The following is a 21,301-nucleotide window of genomic DNA, read 5'->3' on the forward strand; positions in this document are numbered from 1 at the left end:
ATAGCCGGCTCCACAGCCAGACTCGGCAAACTCCACCCTGACTACACATCTATAGTGATAGATGGCACCTCTATCACTATCTCCCGTAAAGTCAAAACCCTAGGTGTTCACATTGACTCCAGTCTCACCATGAATAATCATATTAGCGCACTTGCATCTTCCACCGCATAAACAGCTAAACTCCAAGCAGACCTCTCCTCTCCACCAAAAACTGCCTCACACTTGCCAGAGCCCTCATCCTAACAAAAATAGACTCAGAGCAGCTCGAACATCAACAGAAAAGAGCATATATCCCAGCACAGAAGAGATGCCCACTGGCTTCAAGTACAAGCTAGAATTATCCACTAAAATGTTACCATCACCCATAAATGCATCACAGACAACGCCCCCATCTATCTCAGCCAAAGCATGTCTCGCACAACCATGGCCAGAACACTCCGATCCAGCGCCAACACACACCTCCACATCCCACGTGTCACAACCTCTAGAGCAGGTAACACCAGCTTCCCTATAGCAGCTCCCTGTATTTGGAACTCAATTCCCACCCACCTCAGCAATGAAACCTCCTTCCCGAAGTTTAAGAAACTATTAAAAACCTGGCTGTTTAACAAATACTAACAGCATAAGCCCAACCCAATATGTATGACCCCTAACCTGTTCTTTACCTCGCATTCTTTGTGGAACCCACAACATATGTAATTGCACAAAATGGCCAAGATGTATATATATGCCTAATATGAAACTAAGATACCCATGACGAATGTCTGCTCAAGATACCCAAGATATATGTAACCGTACAAGCTTACCAAGATGTATGTAACCTACGCCATGATACCCAAGGGTTTGGGGTGTAACCAAATGCAATAAATAAAATAAAATAAATAAATAGAACTTTGGTGGTCGCCAGCTTGCGGTATAAGTCACCTTGCCTACAGATTTCAGCGTTCCCATATCATGGGATTATGTTCTAGAGAAACCTCTTAAACTGTGACTGGAAGGATGCCTGCCCTCGTCGCAGAGATGCGGCTGCTGCTGAAACTCGCCTTTCCCCGTCCTGCAAAGTATCCTGAAGAGGACTGCATGGCTGAATCTTGCATATCTTCATTGCCAGAAGTTGCATCTTGGTGCTGCATCCGACCAGAAGACCTTGCACCCTCAGCTCCTGGGCACCTCTTATCGGAACCAACAGCGGGAAAACCAACCTCCAGTGACCCCCCCAGTCGACCCATCAAGTCATCTGGGAAAATCAAACTCAGGTGGGTAAGTAAAAGCAAAGTATTTGCCCCTCCTCCCCCTGTCCTCAATAGGATAACATTGGGAACCAGTCCCTTTGTGTCCTAACATTACATTCCACTGCCTTGTTGTTGTCGAACCCGGGTATTATCTGATAGACAAGTACACAATTTACTTACCTAGTAACCTTGTGGACTCTTTTTTAACAATCACCAATGCAAGTACAATTATAACTTACATACAGAGATGTAGGAATGTGACTCCGAAATCACGAAATCAAATGCGAAAAAAACAGCTCTAACTGAGAGGACCTGCACTTTGTTAGAAAAGCAAGTTTATTGCATTCTGTCGGTCGGAAGGGGTTAGTCAGACTTGTGAAGCTCAAAACGAACAGTTGCTTCAATTTCTCAACAAAGTTGCAGCTTTTATACACATTTAACCAATTTACATTATCACACATATTTTGTTACAAAGTCATCCCTTAAACCCCCATTGGTTTACCATGTACAAGGAAATCTAATCCGCCTATGTTCTCAAACCCCATTGGACACATTGACAAAACACAATCCTCATCCTCACGTGCTTTCTTTCCATACACAGTCATGACATTCTAAACATAATCTCCTTATTATATAAAACAATTCAATTTAAATTTAAGACTGGTCCCATTTGGTAGGAAACCTTTAACCTAGTATGTGATGAGCAAGGCTTTTACAAGAACACTTCAAAGAAGAGAAGGGAAGGGAGAGAAACAAACAACCATGTATTTGATCAAGCAATAAACATCTTACCGGCCCAGACGCGATGGTGTCCCATTTTTACTCCTCATGCATTCCTACAAGTTACTTTATTTTTGACTACCATCTCAGATCATACAGCCTCCATACCAGATCCTGCTTATCTTCCTAAGAGCCCAAACCAAACCCATAAACCACCGGCAAACTCTGCCCTTCATGCGTTTTATAAACTAATCCCAGTTCGACTCACCATTTGGCCAGACTTAAGAAGACTCAATGCTCCCAGGAAGATTTGTTCCCCATATCCGTAAACCCACGACCCAATGTCACTTCATTTATTCTTCGCCTCAAGTAACCATTTTATGCTATCGCCAGCGTCTAAATGTGGATTGCTTCATTCCTCCTTCCATGATCTGGTCATTCAACCCTTCAGGACATGCAAAGTTCACCTCCGCAAACCCAACTCTCCATGGCCTACACGAAACCCAGCCATAGAGGAACGGTGATCGGAGATATTTCCATGTCCTCATGATGAATCCCATACTACCCTAATATCCCAGAACATGTCTCCATCTAAACCATTATCGAATTCCACATGTGCATTATTCAGGAATACTGCACCCCTCACAGTGGCTTTCCCCTTGCATGCATAAAGTGCTTTGCTTCCTAAGCTAAGCACTGCACGTTGTAGATTGTTACCCCACAACTTCTATTATGTTGCTATGTGATGCAAATCTAAAAGGTTTCCAAACTAAACACACAAAGTGACACTTATAATAACATTTATCCCAATTCCTGTATCTACACTGTACACATGGTAAAATGCAACATTGCGGCAACATCACGTCTAACCTAGCCACACCATTGTTCTAATATGATGTGCACAACGTGAACCTCTTCCCTACAGTGGGACATGAAACGTGCATCCCAACGTGCCACATTGGGAAGCCATTATGAGTATGCAGTACTCCAGTCGGCTAGATGCCCTTGGGCCTTAGTACGCGCTGTATAAATACTCCATGAACACATACAAAATATGGTAGAAAAAAGATGCACAGGAATGCACTGAAAAAAAGAAGTAAAACGCAGCTCATTAACACCAGCCTGTCCTAGGCACATCACTATGGCATATAAATGTTGCAAGACAGAAAGTCGGCCAAAGTTCCAGAACACAGACAAAGCTGCTGGGGGTTCCACTGAAATCAATGGAAGCTAAGTTGCAAAAACAACATTTTCTTTAACAGTGACAAACCCTTGTGGGTTCATTTCAGAATGTTATGCAAGATAACCCAGTAATCATTGAAAGCCCAACAGGTGACATGTAACCATTCTTAAAACAGAGCAGCGAGACGTCCAGTGGACTTGGAGGCTACATTCTGGCTACCCAAGATATATCCCAGAAGACTATAGGAAGGTAGAGAGGCTGGACCAGTAATGTAGCAGCATGCAGGGGCCGTAGCAGCATGCAGGGGGCGACCGCGAGGACCCCTTCTTCTTTACTCACCATTATATTTATTGCTGTTCTCAAAGATGAGCCGCACGTCATGCAGGAAGAGATCCCGGTTCTGATATTTGTGCTTTGAGATGTTCTGCAAAGAAACAAGATGCTCTGTGCGTAAAATAGCACGAATTTGAATTAACACTTTTAAAATAGTTTTTGGCACAGAACGTTGATGTTTATGTTGGGTAATGTTATAGAGTTCAACATACATCTCAGGAGGGTCCTCTTTGGGTTACAGATCTAAACAGAGCTATAAACCGGGACAGGTTTAAGAGTTCCAGAGGGAGGGAAAAACTTAGTCCTCTCTCTCCCTGGATCTAGTGAATGCAGGGACCAGGTGTTGCAGTAGGGATTTGACCAGGCCTGTGTGAGGAACCTGTGGGCGCCCTCACTTCTTTTCCCCCTGTATCCTGCTCTCGGGTGGCCAGGGGAAGACCATTGCTCTTGGATCCTGACCCTGGGGTGTATGTGCGAGGGAGGATCACTTGGGTAAAGGGAACTTGGGGAGATGGGAGAGGACGTCCTTAGGTGAGACATGGTATCCCCCCCATTTCCTTTTCAGAATGAACCCTCTCTCCGACAAACCTTCATAGGCCCCTTCCCTGTTCTGCCACTAACACATTCCTTAAGAAACAGCTGTTCAGTACTGGGACGAGGAAGAGACTAGAGAAGCACATCCTCATTTTATTAATACACAGATCTCAACTTAGTACTGAGACCAAGAAGAGGACAGCAAGAGCAAGAACAGGCTACCGTTTCCATAGTGAGCGGTCTATCCTTTTCCGTGCTAATTATGGTGGCAGGAACTTGTGAACATGGAGTCAGCTTTGGAACCAGTCATACGAACTGCTGGGTGCAGGTAGACCTTTTTGAGTCAATGGTGTGGCAAGCAGAGCGCATGACACCTGAGAAAGGATGCAGAGTTTATGCAGCAGGAAGCAGAACTGAAGGTCACTGGAGGTCGGTAGCAGACCGAAGGAGGGATGCCGCCATGACCGAGCAAAGCAGTTGTGGACTCCCCAAACTGCAGGAGGAGCATCGCTGGGTGAGCAGAGTCACAGAGAGCCGCTGGGAGAAGGAGCGAGGTATCACATGGGAAAGAGAGCCCACATTGGTCAAGGACCTTGAAGCAAAGCCGTAAGATCCGACCTGTGGATGTACCAAGAAGGGGGAACACCAGGCTGGCAGGCGAATATGTAAAGCAGATAATGATCATTTATTTAAAGCTAACTGAACATTATTGTGAATGCCGAAAGAAGTGAAAAAAAAAAATATTTTTCGCTTCCAAACTAAATGAAAGAAGTTATGAGCAATATTGAATACCAAACAGCGTGAAAACAAGTTGGGAGCACTTGTGAATATTGTAGAGTGAAAGAAAGATTGTGAATCTACCAGATGCAGAGAACTGCATTATAAAGGAAATGAGCACTGGCACAAGCCAAGAGAATTCTAAAGAATTGTATCAGATAAGAAAGCGAGCATTGATAACAGTCAAGAAAAGGCAAAGAATTGCATGATATGAGGAAAACCCATTGGCAAGAGCCAGGAGAAAGTGGAACAAGTGCATTGAGGCAAGCAAGCTGCCATGCCGTGTCAGGAGAGTGTGACACGGGTGGATAAAGCAAGGAACACTGCCAAGTTGAAAGAGTGGCCTCCTGTTGATGAAAGAGCAGCAAGGAAGGGGGACACAAGTGGAGAAGAGCAATATTATAAGAGCTGGGAAGTGTCTCAAGCAATTGTGGTGTTTTGAAAGATTTGTACTCTTGGGGGAGAGAACCCCTGTGCCTTGTGAACTGTTTTGAATTTGGGGAAGGGGAATCTGATTGCAAGCCGAGAGCTGGAAGAAGCTCTGAACTTTACTTTGAACACTATTCACCCCTACACTTTATATACAGATAGATGTGAGGGCAAGTACAGGCTTTGGACACAGACAGACAGACATTTGATTGGACTTCCTGACACAGACTATCCTTAGTTTTCTAAGTTGGGAAACATCACCTTAGTTATAGGGCAAGTTCGGCCTTACTCCGCCCTGCATTTTGAGTTAAATAAAATGTTGAAGATAAAACTTGACTCTGTTGTCTGTGTCTGCTTCATGATGCCTTCATAGTAGTGACAAAGCTTTCCCTACTCAAAGGAATGCCTTTGATCCGAAACCTGAGCCTTCAAGTTTTTGTTTTCCTTCAGCATTAATCCTGCCAGGCAGCTGCGTCAGAGCAACCCATAGGGTATTAAATGTGACAACCGTTTGATAAGAAGCCAGTGCAATCACAACATGCATAGATTGGTGAAATTCAGAGTTCTTTGGCGCTAATGCCAAAAAGCGATAGCGGGCACTTCCTAGTAGAGTAGTGATGATACTGTGGCATAAACTCCAGAGATCTCATCATTTTGTGGAAGGGGAAACGTTTACTGGAATAACCAGGGAGAGAGCATGGCCCACCTTAAACTCCAGATAACTTACTACAGCCACTAAGAGCGGGAAAACTTGCAGGCCATGGCCAGAAAACATCTAATACAACATTCCTCATATTGACACAGGTTGTATTCAGTTTCAGAGAATTGGTGCACTGATAGCTGTCAAGCAGTTTACCAAATCTTAAGGCTTCTGTCGTCCAGTTAACTTCTGCAAAGTTTTCAATTGTGCTGATATGATTCAGTCTTGCTTTCACAGTTTCTGACAAGCCCAAGTGCAGACTGTTAGGAAAGATTTCGCTGTTGGCAACTTTCCCTCTATTATTTTCTATGGAACCCTAAATGTGTTGCTTTTGAACATGTCCTGACTTTCTGAAGGGAAGTAAATTCTTCAGCTTCACTTTCCTTTTGCTCATTTTGTTATGGGGGATTGATCAATCCCTCAGACTATCGGTACTGGGAAACTGTTTCCCTTTTTGTGTTCTTGCACTTTTAACATTGCACACAGCACCTTACAGTTCAGTGCAATGTGGATACCTTTGAATCACCATAGCTTTTTACACTTAAGATTTTTGGTTACTTTAATCTGTGCTTTGACGAATCGAAGGACTCTGACACTTCAAGAATTTCCCTGTGAGGCAAGGGAGGTGAGCCTCCTATGAAATACCCTACTTGTGCGTAGATGCAAGCGGGACCTCACTGGGCGAGACTGCCACTCTGGGGAGACAGACTCCCATTCTTATGAGGAACTCTCTAAACAACATATCACTAACCCACCTTCAAAAGCATTTAGTGAAAGTGACATGAAGAACAAACCGAGAAGTATACAGAGTATGAATCAAACAGAGAAGAAGGACTTTGACACTATGCCAGGAAGTCCCACGGCAGCACCATAAGGGGCCAGGGACCTTGAAAGAGAGAGAACCCACGAGTTTTGAATCAGCTGGCAGGAATACGCTGAAGACGACTTGGATACGAGGCATTGGATGCTTGAGAGAAGCCAAAGTGAAGCTTCCGACACGCAGTGTTGGAAAGGAGAGGAGATGCAAGAGACTGAGGTGGATGCAAGGTGTCCTGCGCATCATCGAGAGATAAGTGGTAGCGTGACCGCAAGCCCATCGTGGTGGACCTGGAGGTCCGTGAACAATGCAAATACCACTTCCGTTAAGGTATTGCGGAGAGAATGGACTGAAGAATGAACAGAGAAACTGTATGTGACAGTACTAAAGAAACGAGAAGCCAACCTGACAAGCAACAGAGGGTGCCCCAGTCTGGTAAAAACCCAGGTGACTTTATCCTTGAACAATCCAGGTAACTGGGAAAGTGGGAGACCATGGAGGGGGATTAAAGATCATTAATGGAACTCATCCCAGTCAAGACAAAGCATCAAGAGTACATGAGGAGAGTGAGAAACCTTACTGCAACACTCATACTTGTCCCAGTCGAGATATAGTATTAACAGTGAACGGGGGACAAGAAAATCAATACTGGAGCCCTCAAAGTCGTCCCAGGCAAGACAAAGAGTGGACATTGAATAAAGGGAAAATCTTAAATCTAGAGAAAGGAATAAACGTATCCCGTAGAAGGAAAGGAATAAACGCAACTGGGATAAGACAAGAGGAGAACAAGGAGGAAATAAAGAGTAATAGAGTGAAATAGACGGTGGAGACCTTGAAGAACCCAGTATCAGAACTGTGCGATTTGAAAAACATAGTTACCAAGAACTACCCAAGGAACCTGACTTGCCAGAAACCACCTCACAGAAAAGGGAGTCATTTTCCTGTGCGTTTGTTGTTCTTATAGTGGTAGGTTTAGGATAGGTTAGTTTGAACAGTGGACTGATCTGGATTTGGACTCTCACTGACAAACACCTTAGTTCGTTTTGTTGGGTAGGGAACACCCTTTAGCATAGGGAAAGGTAGGAGTTTTCACCTTTCATTTAATAAACTTCAGCAGTGAGATGAAAATCAGAGTGTGTTCTTCTTGTGGCCCGCCACAGTGCCTGAGGACGAGCCTTTTTACCACTGTTGCATTATTTTGAGTGTGCACATTCACGTTTACCTTGTCTGGCTACTAAACATGGCTAGTGTCCCAAAAAGGCCGTTCTACGAGACTTTCAATTGTTCTTTGGCCTTATTCCTGCCTTGCCAGGAAATACCTTTGAAGGTCAAGCATTTGCCTGGGAAAGCTGCCGATTTCGCGGCTTTTGAAGCCTTTGTCTGTGTGTGTCGCTCAGGAAGGAGGCGAAACTGTCTAGCCCACCCCACTCCACATCTGTGGTGCCATTGAGTCTAGGTGTGGGGAAAATGTGAAACTACTGGTCCCTGATGGGACCACTACTGGCCGTTTGAATGGTGCAGAGCCTCACCATTGCTAGGCTTGGACTTGCTGCCAGTGCAGATTTTGTATAAGAAGAGGACCCTCTGCAGACATTTCTTTAGATCATCCTTGGAGCCAAGAATCCCTCGAAGAAGCACAGCCTGCTGAAGACCCGACAATGACTCTTGAAGTGGCCCAGCATACCTCTTGCGTCTGGCACGGTGAAGCCCTGTGTGACCACCTAACATAAGAACCTGAGCTGTGCTTCACTATTGGACTAGTGGGACCAACTAGTTGCAACACCTTGCAGAAGATCCTGCACTTCTGAGCCTTCAGAAGTGTCCCTGGACTGACAAGCTTTCTCATGGGCTACCGCCCCAGAAGCAATGCCATTCCACGTTCAAGCCTGGATCTTCAGTGGTCGACAGCTCGTGCACAAGTCGCCTTCTTCCCACATTTCAGCTACCCAGCATTTGAGGGATCCTGTCCTGGTGCAGCTTCTGTAAACGCGTCTCGAAGGATGCCTGTCGTCACCTGTGTGCAGAGACCTTCACGGGAACTTGCCTTTCTCCAGCCTGTGAAGTGTCCAGAGTAGGCTTGCATCAGTGTCTCTTGCTTTTCTTCATCGCCAGAGGTTGCATATTGCAGTCGAACTTAAACGGAAGAACCCCCGAACACTTAACTCCTGCACATCACTCACCGGAACAAAAGGCGGAAGATCGAGCTCCCAGCGAACCCCCAGACAATTCACAATGACATCTGGGAAAATCGGAGTCAGGGGGGAAAATAAACGCAGTGTATCTGCCCCACTTCTCCTCCATAGGATAACATTGGGAATAAGTCCCTTTGTCTCCTGCATTCCATTCCACTCACCTTTTGGTCGGTCAAACCTGGGCAGTGTAACCTGAAATATAAGCACACATTTACTCACCTTAGTAAAATTGTTGAATAACCTCTTAGAACCATCGCCAACCCAAGTGAATTGCAACTTCCCTGCTGAGAATCCCTACAGAGAAATTGGGGCTCCTGTGACTTTTGGACACAAGGCCCTATTCTTATGAGGGTTTGGACTGCTTAAGTTAGGGAATTAACTTGTGTCTTGGCTCCATCATTTACTGCATTTAAAGTACTTACCTGCATGCTGAATAAGTGACTTAATGAATTTATTAACTTTTTGTGAATATATATATATTTGTATCATAAAGTATTGCACGATAATACTACCTGTTAGATTCATTTTTCAGTGAGTCCAAAGACCTATAATAATTAGCTATGTTTTATACTATCTAAATTGAATTGTATGCCATCCTGTGTGGATTCATTGAGGGCCCCTGGCCCCACTCTCCTGAGAATAGGCCTCGACTGCTCTCCATTGTTACCGTGGTTGGGTTTGGCTAACCTCTCAGAGTTCCCTGTTCACTAGAGCTAGGGTGGCCTCCTAAAATCTGTCCAGCAGGCAGATTCTAGAAATCCAGCTTAACATAAATGAATGATGGAGTAGGCTTCTGTTAGGTGGGTAGTGCCTCCAGATACTGGTAGTTTGGTGGAGATGGGGTTTACTGAAACATACTAAGAGGAATTGCACAGCAGGAAGTGGCCTGCTATTTTGACAACTTTGACAATGCCAGTCTTTCTTTGTTCTTCCACCCATGAGCCCTGTTCACCCAGTGTCCCAACTGACTTTGAGACTCATTCAACGATAGGGCTGGACTCTCTAAAGTATAGGATGCCTAAAAGTACTCACCACTATCTGTGTTGCTTACCTTAAATGTTGTTTACAAAAAATGATTAGCTAAACTTGAATGCTACTCTAACTACTTACCTGTATATCATCTAAGAGTGCACTACTGAACTGAGTAATGCTGAACAAAACTCTTACTATATATAAATGTGAGTAGGTTTACTTACCTGTAATTCTAATACTGTGTTAGCTGCTTTAGTGTTCATAATACATAACAATATGTGTATATAATTACTGTTTGTAAGTGTATTCTTGACTGTAGGTGTGCTCGATGTATTCTTACTTTCCTACAGCCCTTCTCCCTCCTGGACTAAGGCTGGCTGCTCAGCCATTGCTGCCAACATGCTGCACTAAGAGTTGGAGTCCTGTGCCCCAAGTGCGAGTCTTCTACAGTCCTACTACAGGTGGATTTCAGTCCAACTCCCTAACATGCTGGGCAAGGTAATTCGACGAATCACTGGACAGGGGTGCTTGAGGAATAGTGTGAAAGGGTGCTTGAGGAACCCCAGGCAGTGAATCCAGCCACAATGTCTAAGGCAAGAACGCTGACAGCATGCACACGTCTCAGTGACTAGGCCCAGAGAGTCCTGCTTACCTTCCGAATAGTCTCCAGGTCCATGGGTTGGATGATAACTTTGTAATAGTCCGGAATGAATTTCTTATTAACTGGAAAATGGAACGGCCATGACTGCAGAAGAGAAACAAAAACAGATGCACAAGGTGAAGCAGAGTGACAGTTCAGCACAGGAGATTAGAGGAAGGTATGATAACTGCAGCATGCAAGAGAACATGGAAGGAAACAAACGCACTGGTGACAAAAATCATGAACTGCACATATGTTGCAGAACACTGAGGAATTAGTACACGTTTCTCTCATCAGCCACTTGATGTTCTTTGTAACTGGCAGGTGTAAGAAAGGCATGGTTATCAGAAGTACGACAGACACAAGGAGCACAATCCAAGGGGGTTTATTAAACAGTTTAAGGGTGAGAAAAACACCTAATTTAAGCTTAAATCTAAGATGGGTGCAAGCGACGACCATCAAAGTAGAGTAAACGCAGTCCTAGTGGTGTCGTGTCAAAACAAAATGGCCTATACAACAAACATATTGCCAAATCCTTACTCTATATAACAAAAGGGTATGGGAAAATTATATGTATAACAAAGGAGTGTAGTGCAAACTGAAATGTCCACATTCTTTTTCGGTAGTTCAGGACGGCTGAACTAATGCACTGCCTTGCCCACGTTACATCACGGGACAAGACGGAACAGTGGCACGACTGTGAGCACCCGCCGAGTCTATAGGCATCCGGAAGCCATTTCTTCAGAAAAGGCAGGATCCCTCGAATCACTGTATTTTGTCTGGCAGCACAAGACTTTACCCAAGCTGTCACCATGCGAGATTCCCCTGTTCCCCAGCTTTCTAGCGATACCCCTTTGTTGGGTCCACCTTTGTCTTTAAACCACTGTTCAGTCACTTTATCAAAATGCGGGATTCACTTTCCCTTGCTTTCACTTGGCATCCCTCTGTTGGGTTCACTGTAGCCTTCAAATCACAGTTCAGTTAACTTTACCAGTTCTACTAGCTTACAACACTCAGAAGCTCTTAATGTCTTTTTAAACAAATATTTGGTTCACCTTCACCGATTCGCTCAGGCCCCCCTCCTCCGTGCTTAGACCTTCCTTTGAAGGTAGTACTGGCTTCCCTTGATTGGGCGCAAGCCTACAAACCGCTAGCATCACACTTGTTACTTTGCAATCCTTCACGCTTTCACTTCAAAGTACTTGCCAGTTCAATACAGAGGGCCTTGTTACAAGTCAGGCGGTAGCCGTTCCGGTAAAACCGGCAGGCTGCCGCCAGACTTGTGAAGTTTTCCGTTGCCTGGCTTCACGGGGGCATTACAGCCCTGGCGGTCCGTAAAGTCAGGTGCCGGAAAATGTTAATCCCCTTTCCCATTTGAGCCCTTTAGGACTCAAAGGGAATGGGGAACACTGAAACAATGGCACCATTAAAATCGGTGCAGGTGCATCCGTGTAGGTCTGCTTACCGTGGCCGCTGTGCCCGGCAGGGTCCCACCTGCCGGTCACAGCAACTCTGGCAAGCAGACTTGTAGTGTGCCGGTCCGGTAACAACAGTGTCAGTAGGCTTGCCAGCATCGTTGTTACCGGACCGTCACACTTATGAGGCCCACAGACTTCTGATAGGCGATCGCGTCTCGCCAGGTCACTCGGTTATATTGTAGCAACCCACAATACTGGATACAGTTCAAAGGTTTATACCGGCCTCCACGCCCAAGACCTTCTGATATCTGCTTCTGATATCTGCAGTTCTTGGTTAGCATCACAGGGCTAATAATTTCTTAGGTTAGCTTTATACAGTGTTTCGCCTTCTGTCAAAGACATTCGAGTCTACGAGGGGGGCATGTACCCTTCAATTTACCCTCGCATGACCACTTTGACTATTCGCCTCCTTTCTCTGTTATTTTGTTATTTTCTTTCGAGCTTCTCTCACACGCACAATCTTGGCATTCTTCATTCTAGCTACAATGTGCTTTCGCTCGCGGATTCTCGACAACCCAACTAGCACTTCAAACATTAATGTCCTTTTCATTTATCAACACAAACCGGTCTCCCATTTCTCTCATACTAATACAGTTTATCAAGACCTTCTGTGTAGTCAAGGCTTTTGGCCCAGCGCGGCTAGCCTCCTCTCAGGTCCTCACACTGCACATGAAAGAGGTACCGCTGTGATCTTCTGCAGTAGCAGGGAGTTGCCCGCTTCACCCCGCAACTGGTAGCACCATAGCCTTTCATTCGCCTCATGGTCCAGTCTGCTCTGCTTCCATGGTTGCGTCGTCTTTCCGGGATTTCCTGCCCTTCCGTTCTGCTGGTCTTGCTCTCCGGGAGTTCTCATGCTCTGCCTTTTTTCCCCAGTGGGGAAAGGTAACAGGATTCAGGTGAGAGTCATTAAGGTTAAGTGCCCGACTCTGCCTGACCTTGATGTTGGGAAATGTCAAATGGACTGGTTGTGTGTGAGCCTGTCTTTCCCTGAAACGCTTTGTCCGCACAGCAAAGTGTGTGTGTGTGTGTAGGAAAGGGAAGGGGGAGAATTTCCTAGATAGTACATGGAATGAGGGTGTTCTACGGGGAAATGGGGACAGGGATACTGCGTTTCTCCTCCAGTTGCCCACTCCCACGGGACCCCTCATCCAAGTGATCTTCCTGCCCCGGCCACCTGAATGACTGATCCCAAGGGACTGGACAGTGAGACACCCTTTGTTTCTCACACTGGTTAAAATGAGCCCAAGGTGCATGCTACTGGACTGTCTGCAGACGGGCCCTGCCCATTACATAGCCACTGGGACCTCATTATATTAATTTCTTTGCTCCATCTCCATAGAGAGAACAGTTATGTATAGGTAGAAGTGACATCACATGCCCCCTAAACTAACTCCATGATGTCACAGTAAAAGCTGCCATTGAATGGAGGAGTTTCCTCAGCCCTGTGTTTGAGATCTACTGTTGGGGGATTTTAGGACTAGGCCTAGGATTCTGGGAAGGCAACCTTGGTTCAAGTCTAAGAATACACCCCGTTGTTAGTATGACTGAGCATTACGGGGTAGACTCAGGACGGAGGGGGCTAAGACTTGTCCACAAAGGCAAGTACTAAAAATAGACAATTATAAAACACACACTTACATTGAGGTAAGCAAAAAGACACTATGTTGGTATCCAGTGCGACAGCCACCAATACTCACTGCACAGCTAAAGTGAGGAAAAATGGATGCTTGACGACTGGACCACGTATACCACAGAATTATAAGGTACTACCAACACTAAACTTAAAAACCTTCCCTATCCTAAGAACAGCTGTGCTGCAATTCTCCAGGTAAGTACCTTGGTTTAAAGGGAGCTATGTGAATATGGCACAAACAAATGTTATGTTATGTTACTTTGCATTTATATAGCGCCCTATGTACCATTGGTATGGTCTGAAGGCGCTGGTAGGTTGAACCGAAGTTCAAGTCAGTAGAGAGAATAGAGAGAGTCATAAGGTGCGTGTGAGCACCGGATATGTGTGCAGCTGGTGTAGCATTCGTGTGATAGCTTCTTCTTAACGGTAGTTGTGGTGGTTGAGAGATCATGAGTATGTGTTTGTTCTGGCAGGTTGTTATCCAGACCGATTCTGGCTGCGTTAGGCCTGAGGAGAACGCCTAGGCTGGAGCGTGTGTAACCAGCAGTGTTAAGTTAGGGTGATGGGGAGTATGAGGCAAATGATGGTATAAGAACAGCTATACCGAATAGTGTCATTGTATCACTGTGTTTTAGTTGAGTGGTGGTGTTAAGAAGAGAGTAAGCGTGGAGATGTGATATGGTGGTTTACCTTAGGAACTTGAGATCGACCCCACTCCACTTGTTCCATGTACTCCATCCGTTCCATGTACTCCAAACTTTTCTATGTATTACCGCCGTTTCAAGCACTCAGAACTGTTCCTTTCAATGCTCTTTCAAACGTTCCATGCACTCCAATCCGTGCCATGCACTCCAATCCGTTCCGTTCTATGTACTCCAATCTGTACCATGCACTCCAATCCGTTCCATGCACTCCAATCCGTTCCATGCACTCCAATCCGTTCCATACACTCCAATCCGTTCCATACACTCCAATCCGTTCCATGCACTCTAAGCCATCTTATACACTCCAACCATTTTATGCACTGCTCTTTTCATTCGTTCTACCCACGCTACCTTTTTCCATGCATCATCCTTCCACATACGTCATCTTCACACGTTCCATCCACTTCATTGGTTCCAGCCATTTTACACGTTCCATCCACTTCACCCGTTCCACCACTTCACTGGTTCCACCCACATCACCGGTTCCACCCATTTCACCGGTTCCAGACATCACCCGTTCATCCACCTACTTCATTTGTCCTATCATTACACCCGTTCCACCCACTTCATCCATTCTACACATACTTTCCATCCACATACTTCACTCGTTCCAACCACATTTTTCACTTGATCCATCCACTTCACCTGTACCATCTTGCATGGATCTTGAGGTTGTATTGTTATTTGTTTTATTGTTATTTATGATCTAGTAGTTTGGGTTAGTTAAATTGTTGTTATCCACTTTAATCCTCACATTTATTGTGTCCATTTCATTAATTTTGGCTACTTTACTGCTCTCGTAAAGCTTTTCATTTTTATTTACTTCAAAGGTTTGATCCTTTTTATTCATTCTATTTTGTTTGTTCTTTTTAGCTACCCAATAGAGGTTATTAGTTTTCGATTTCTCGCTCGGATCTTGATGCTGCATTGCTATTTATGATCTAGCATTTGGGCAAAAGTCATTGAAGTGCTGTTATCGAGTTGGAGTTAGTTTGAGTTTGGGGTCGGTTTTAGGGGAAGAGCCAAGTTTTTAGTAATTTGCGGAAAGACATGAGGTCTTCGGTGAGTCAGATGTGGGGTGGGAGTGCGTTCCACAGCGTGGGGGCCAAGGCTGAGAAAGATGATCCCCCTAACCTGACTGAGTTTGTTTTTGGTTTGACTAGGAGGACAGCTGAGCTTGATCTTAGAGTACGTGCAGAGTGATAGGGTTTTTGTTTGTATTGAAGATATTGAGATCCGGTTTTATGCAGTGCTCGGTGCGAAATGCATAAGGTTTTGAAGGTTACCCTTCGGGCAACCGGAAGCCAGTGCAGAGTTTTGAGGGCTGGGGAGATGTGGTCTCTAGGGCCAAGCGCTAGTAGCAGTTTGGCTGCAACGTTTTGTGCTCTTTGTAGTTTAGTCAGTTGGTATGCGTGGACTACGAGGTAGTGGTGGTTAGCTTAGTCCAGTCTTGATATCACAATTGATTGGACCGCGGAGAGACTGTTGGGAAGGGAGAGGTATGGAAAAATGCGCCTAAGAGTTTTAAGGTGGAAGTGGCAGGACTTTGAGACGTTGTTGACTTGGCGCGAGAGTGTTCAGTCAGAGTCTATGGTGCATCCAAGATTTTTTTACTGAGGATGAGGTTGTCGGGGAGTTGCCAATGGATGACAGCCAGGGTAGAGGTTTGGTGTTGCCACATACAATGATTTTGGTTTTGGAGGGGTTTAGCAAGAGGTGGTTTGTGGTCATCCAGAGCTCTATGTCAAGGAGGCAGGAAGCAAGGTCGGGTCGGCAGTTGGGTTTTGAGTTCAGGAGTTTTAGAATTAGTTGAGTGTCATCAGCGTAGTTGTAGCACAGGATGTTGTGTGAACTAATTATTTGTGGGGGGGTGGCCATGTAGAGATTGAACAGGAGGGCTGATAGGCATGCTCCTTGTGGAACTCCCGTGTCGACTGGTCGGGCTTGGGAGGAATAGGTGCAGAGTAGGGTTATTTGGTTCCTATTTTTGAGGAAGGATGCTATCCATTTGAGAGCGGTTCCCCAAATTCCTAGGGAGTAGAGGCGGTCAAAGAGGATTGAGTGGTTGATTATGTCGAAGGCGGCGGATAGGTCAAGAAGGATTAATGTGGTGCATCCCGCAGAGTCTGCCGTGTTTTTAAGGTTATCCCAGATTGCGATTAGGGTGGTTTTGGTTCTGTGTCGGGCTCTTAAACCTGATTGAGTGGGGTCTAGGAGATTGTTGGCTTCGACAAAGGCATTTAGTTGGGAGTAGGCAGTTTGGTCGATGAGTTTGGCAAGGAACCTGGTGTTTGAGATGGGGTGGTAGTTTTTGTGCTCGAGAGGGTCGATGGAAGTTTTTTTTTTATTAGAGGTTTGATATGAACCATTTTTAATGCGTCTGGAAACATTCCGGAGGAAAGGGAGTCATTTATGATGGTTCTTGCGTGTTCTCCTGCACAGGTAGAAGCGAAAATTTCTTTGAGGGTTGTGGCCGGGCAAGGATCCAGCGGAGAGCCGGATGGTTTGCGGGCAGAGAGGAGTTTGAGAAATTGGTCAGCCGATATTGGACTAAAGGAGTCGAACGTTGGTTGGGAAGTGGTTGCAGGCGGTGGGTTGGCCGGTATGGGGGGTGGGTTGCCTGGTGGGTGTAAGAGAGCCAGTTTGTTGGTTAGAGTGTTTGTTCTTTCGAGAGCTGTGGAGTAAAAGTGGAGCGAGAGTGAGTCGCACAGCGATTGTGAGGGGGTCGGGACGGTGGTGGTGCATGATGGTTTGGTGAATTCAGTGATGATTTAGTAAAGTTCTTTGCTGGGGTTTTTACAGTTTAGGATTCGGGAGTTGTAATGGGCTTTTTTTGCTTTCCGGATTTCGGCTTGTACTGATGAATGTGACGGACCAAGGTGGATCTGCTCATGGGCGTTTTGTCTTTCCGTCATTTGCGTTCTACGTATTTATATAGTTGTTTACTGGTCTTCAATTCAGGTGTGAACCATCTAGGGAAAAGGCCACGGCGGGTTGATGGCTTGCAAGGGGGTGTGAGCCGCATTAGTGAGGTGTTCAGCCATGAGTCAAAGGCGTTGGGGGTTAGTTGATTATTGAGTAGGTAGGTAGGCGGAGGAGACTGGTGGAGTGCGTCGGCTAGGTCAGGAAGGATTATTAGACAAATACCGAATGCAACGAGAAGGAGGAGGTGGTGCTGCTGCTAAAGTCAGAACAGGTGTCTTTTGCACCTCTCTCTCCATTGATTTCAATGGGACACCCGTCTTTTTGCTTATTTTTTAGCCTGCCTGACATATTCAAGGGAAGTAAATAAACCCTTCAGCTTCACTTCTCTTGCCTTATGTTCATTGTTATGGGGAAACTGACCAATCCCCAAGACTGTTAGTACTGAGCTGGATTCTTGTTTCTGGTCAATTGCATACAGCACAGTGCAGTGCCATGAATTGTTATGATTATGGGTTTTGGTTACTTTTATATGTGCCGAAAGGCAAGCTGGTGGCAGCCGTTACATTTTTTTTAAAATTATTTTACTCATGCTCTTTTGCGTTTACTGCAAATTGCTTCTAAAGGTTGCTAGCATCCAAGATGGCTGTGCCATAAGGTTTTTTTGCTTATTGTTTGGCCATAATGTAGTTTAGCCGCTTTTCTGCCCTTACAGATCAGAAAATCCCATGCATTTGAGTGCTAGTGTACCTTTGCATGTGCGTGTGTATGTGTGTGTGTGCCATAGGAAGGGGGCTGGGACTGCCTAGTCCCAGAATTTCTACTGCTGGGCGGATGTGAAACCATCAGCTGTCCCTCATTTGGCAACTACAGCTTGTTGGGATGGTGTTGGAATGGTGCAGATCCTTTCCATTGGGGGGCTTGGACTTGCTTTCAGCTCTGAATCTAGAACATGAGAAACAGCCATGTATGTCAAGGAAATGGACAAAATACTTTCCTTCAATAGAACAATCATGATGCAGCACATTCAGGACACATTAAAACCTATCAAAATATAGTTTACAAAAGAAAGGGAAATAATGTTCCCCTGAAGCACACTCCAAAAGGGAGTCAGTACTGCGGCTGCATATCTGTCAATAGGGGCTGGGCTCCCCCTGCACTGGTAGAATTCAGTCCTTCTAAAAATGAGTGACGCACGTGAATTATGTTAAAAAGACCTCTCTTACCAACAATTCAGCCAGGTCCAAATCGGTCAGATGCGCTGGGGGTCCCATTGACGTTGGTGGGAAAGGCGACGCTGCTGCCTGGCCAGACCCAAACCTAACACCTTCAGCCAGTTGGAGTTCTAGCCTAGGGTTCCCCCCAGGGTAACATGGCGGAATTAATAGTTGCAAGGATGCAAAAGTAAGGCTTGGACACAAAGATGGTATAGTTTTGGTCATAAGCCTTTATTAACCAATAAAAGGTTTGGGAAAACTGACTCTCTGTCCCTTACGCCAAGAGGGGATTCCTTGCCTCATAGAAATCAAAGGAAAGCATCAGGATGTCAAACAAATAGCCAGTCACTGTTGTGTCCCAAAACCCTGACCCTAACACTAATAACATGAATCTAATGTGCAAGGCTGCCCTTTTCCAAATGAAAGTGGTAATGGCAATTCTTGCCAACAGAAACGTTCCCAATGTCTCGGGTGGTCAAAACATCAAAAGTAATGTTCCAAAATATATTACTCCAGGGTGTCATGGTTAGCTTCTTTCCCCTGGATTCCTTCTGGTTCTACTTTCGGAGCTTGTCATGTCCTGGTGTGGTTTATTTTCCTTTTCCATCTCCTTGTGTCCCAGACTCTGTACTTTCTTGAATGAACTTCACTGTATTCTTAGAATTTCATATGGGCGCAAGTCCCAGATTCGCAATACTGTATTATACCTGTTTGGTGTACTCTCCTGCCAAGCCTATGTTTTCTTCTGATCTGTCTCTTTTGCCTTCAGGGCCGCAGACCCTCTTATTCTCGGGTTCCCGTGTGGGCCCCCCACTTGCAATGCACTGTTCCAATAGTTTGGTTTACTTTCTTGCCAAGCATATGCTTCTCTCTTTACTGTCTCCGTTTCTCTCAGGATCCCAGACCCTCTTATTCTCTGGATTTCATTTGGGTACCGGTTCCAGAACCTCTTATCTCGTGTTCTACAGTTGTTCCCACATTCCTCCCGGACCTCTTGATCTGCCCACGTACCTGTTTGTGTGGTTTGCGTCGTCCGAGCACCGGTGCTTTGCTCTGAGGCTCCAGTAGCATTTACGTGTTCTCTCTGGTCGGTGGCATCTCTGTCAATAATGCTTCCTCGGACTGGACCTTCTGTCTCCAGTCCCCTTCGAGTTCCCCTTCTTGTCGGCAGTTACCCTATTAGTCTCTGCTTCCTTCTTCGGCTAAGCTTCTGCTTTCCGGTGGCCTGCCAAACTTTAGGACCCCCGGCAGTTTGTTCGTGAAGAATGCAAAATAGTTGCTTCTCCCTGGACTCCCAATGCGCTCCCACTCGCCTCCATACACGGCAACTCCTGCTGCAATCCCCTGTTCACTGGGTCGCCATCTCCTGGGTTTCCCTGTCAGACGATGGCACTCTCCATGTTGGCTTCCCTGTGATATTTTATATTGCCCTAGGCAATCAAATGCTGTGGGACACTAGCCCGTTCACCCCGGTTCTCTGGAGTGATTTTCATACTCCTGGTCATCCTCTTCTTCACAGTACTTGTATTGGAGTTCTGTGGAAAGCAGTTTGTATTTTCAGTGCCGCTATCCAGGTCTAACACACTAGGTAGGTTTACCTTACAACAAGGGACATTGGCACTGGTTGGGAGCAGGGAAGGAGATTTGGGCTTGGGGAAAGAGGGAGGGCTTAACGAAGCGGAGGTATACTGCGTTCTCCCAGCAGGATCGTCCCCAATCACATAAGGGGCTTCCTCTTCCATGTGTTCCTCCCCCGGTGCACCACTCCTATGGTGACTATTGTACTGTGGATGCACTGACTTGACCCCATGGGAAAGGACTCCCAGCAGGGGAGAAGGGACAACATCCACAGATTCGTCACATAGTGAGCTGATGCAAGAGGATCGAGGTCACATAACATAATTACACTTACCTGTCAATCACTGCAAATCTTTTGGTGCATTCTTGATTTGTCACTCTTTTCTTCCCTATTTAAGCAGCCTTCCAGCCACTTATTTAGCAGATGGTGAGCTGGTGCAAGTGGATCTAGATGCCATGACCTAAACCCCACCCGCCCGCCCAGGCCTGCACCTTCCTTTCCCTTTTTAACTTAGTTCATAGTGTCTCTCTCCCCCAGTGGCAAAGTGAAGTGCAGGTGAAGACAAGGGCAACAGATGATTGGTCCTGTTATGGCATGTAATGGCCCAAGAGCCAGTTACTCTGCCTGTCCTACACCAGGTAGATATCACCAGGTGTCTCATCGCACTACAACCGATTCCCATGCTCTCCAGGCATCGCACAGCCAAACACCCAAATCAGCCCCGAACAGCTACCTTGGCCAACCATGCCAATATCCCCTGTGCAACCCTACAACATGTACCTGCTACTCACGTCCGCCTAGTTACAATGGTTAACGCCCGCTCAGCGGTCACACACGTCACCATTTTCTTGATCTCATATCCAACAACGACCTCAACGCTCTTTTCATCACTGGAATGTGGTTTACACCCTCCTCTCCCTACATCTTTGTCCTCCTACCCAACGGTTACAGTATCCAACATACATACCATACAGGAAAACTGGTGGTGGGGTGGCACACAGCACCTTTGAATCCCTGTCATACCGGTTCTCCATTTCAAATGACAACTCGGTTACATTCCACCTCATTTACAGGCCACCTTCATTGATGATCTTTCTAACGTTCTCTCCTCTGCAACAGTTTCCTACTGTAATTATACCTGCAGAGGATGCAACATCCCTGAGACCCAACTAGCACAATACCTACATGACTTGCTATTCTCATTGACCAACTGCATGGACCTTCAAGAGATGGTACTCT

The 21,301-nt window shown here is 45.8% G+C and overlaps 1 protein-coding gene across 5 annotated transcripts in view; it reads right to left on the reverse strand.

The window, feature by feature from the left end:
- Positions 1–21,301, reverse strand: part of TAF1 (TATA-box binding protein associated factor 1) — a 1,380,965-nt gene that overhangs the window by 221,333 nt on the left and 1,138,331 nt on the right. For all 5 annotated transcript variants that reach the window (XM_069612352.1, XM_069612355.1, XM_069612353.1 and 2 more), the window contains exons 32-33: positions 10,542–10,634; positions 3,475–3,559 (exon numbers count right to left, since the gene is read on the reverse strand). In XM_069612352.1, coding sequence (XP_069468453.1) covers positions 3,475–3,559; positions 10,542–10,634 — 178 coding nt within the window. The remainder of the gene's footprint in view (positions 1–3,474; positions 3,560–10,541; positions 10,635–21,301) is intronic.

Source organism: Ambystoma mexicanum, chromosome 5p, assembly GCF_040938575.1.
Source record: "Ambystoma mexicanum isolate Mex_15411 chromosome 5p, UKY_AmexF1_1, whole genome shotgun sequence".
NCBI classification, from domain to species: domain Eukaryota; kingdom Metazoa; phylum Chordata; class Amphibia; order Caudata; family Ambystomatidae; genus Ambystoma; species Ambystoma mexicanum.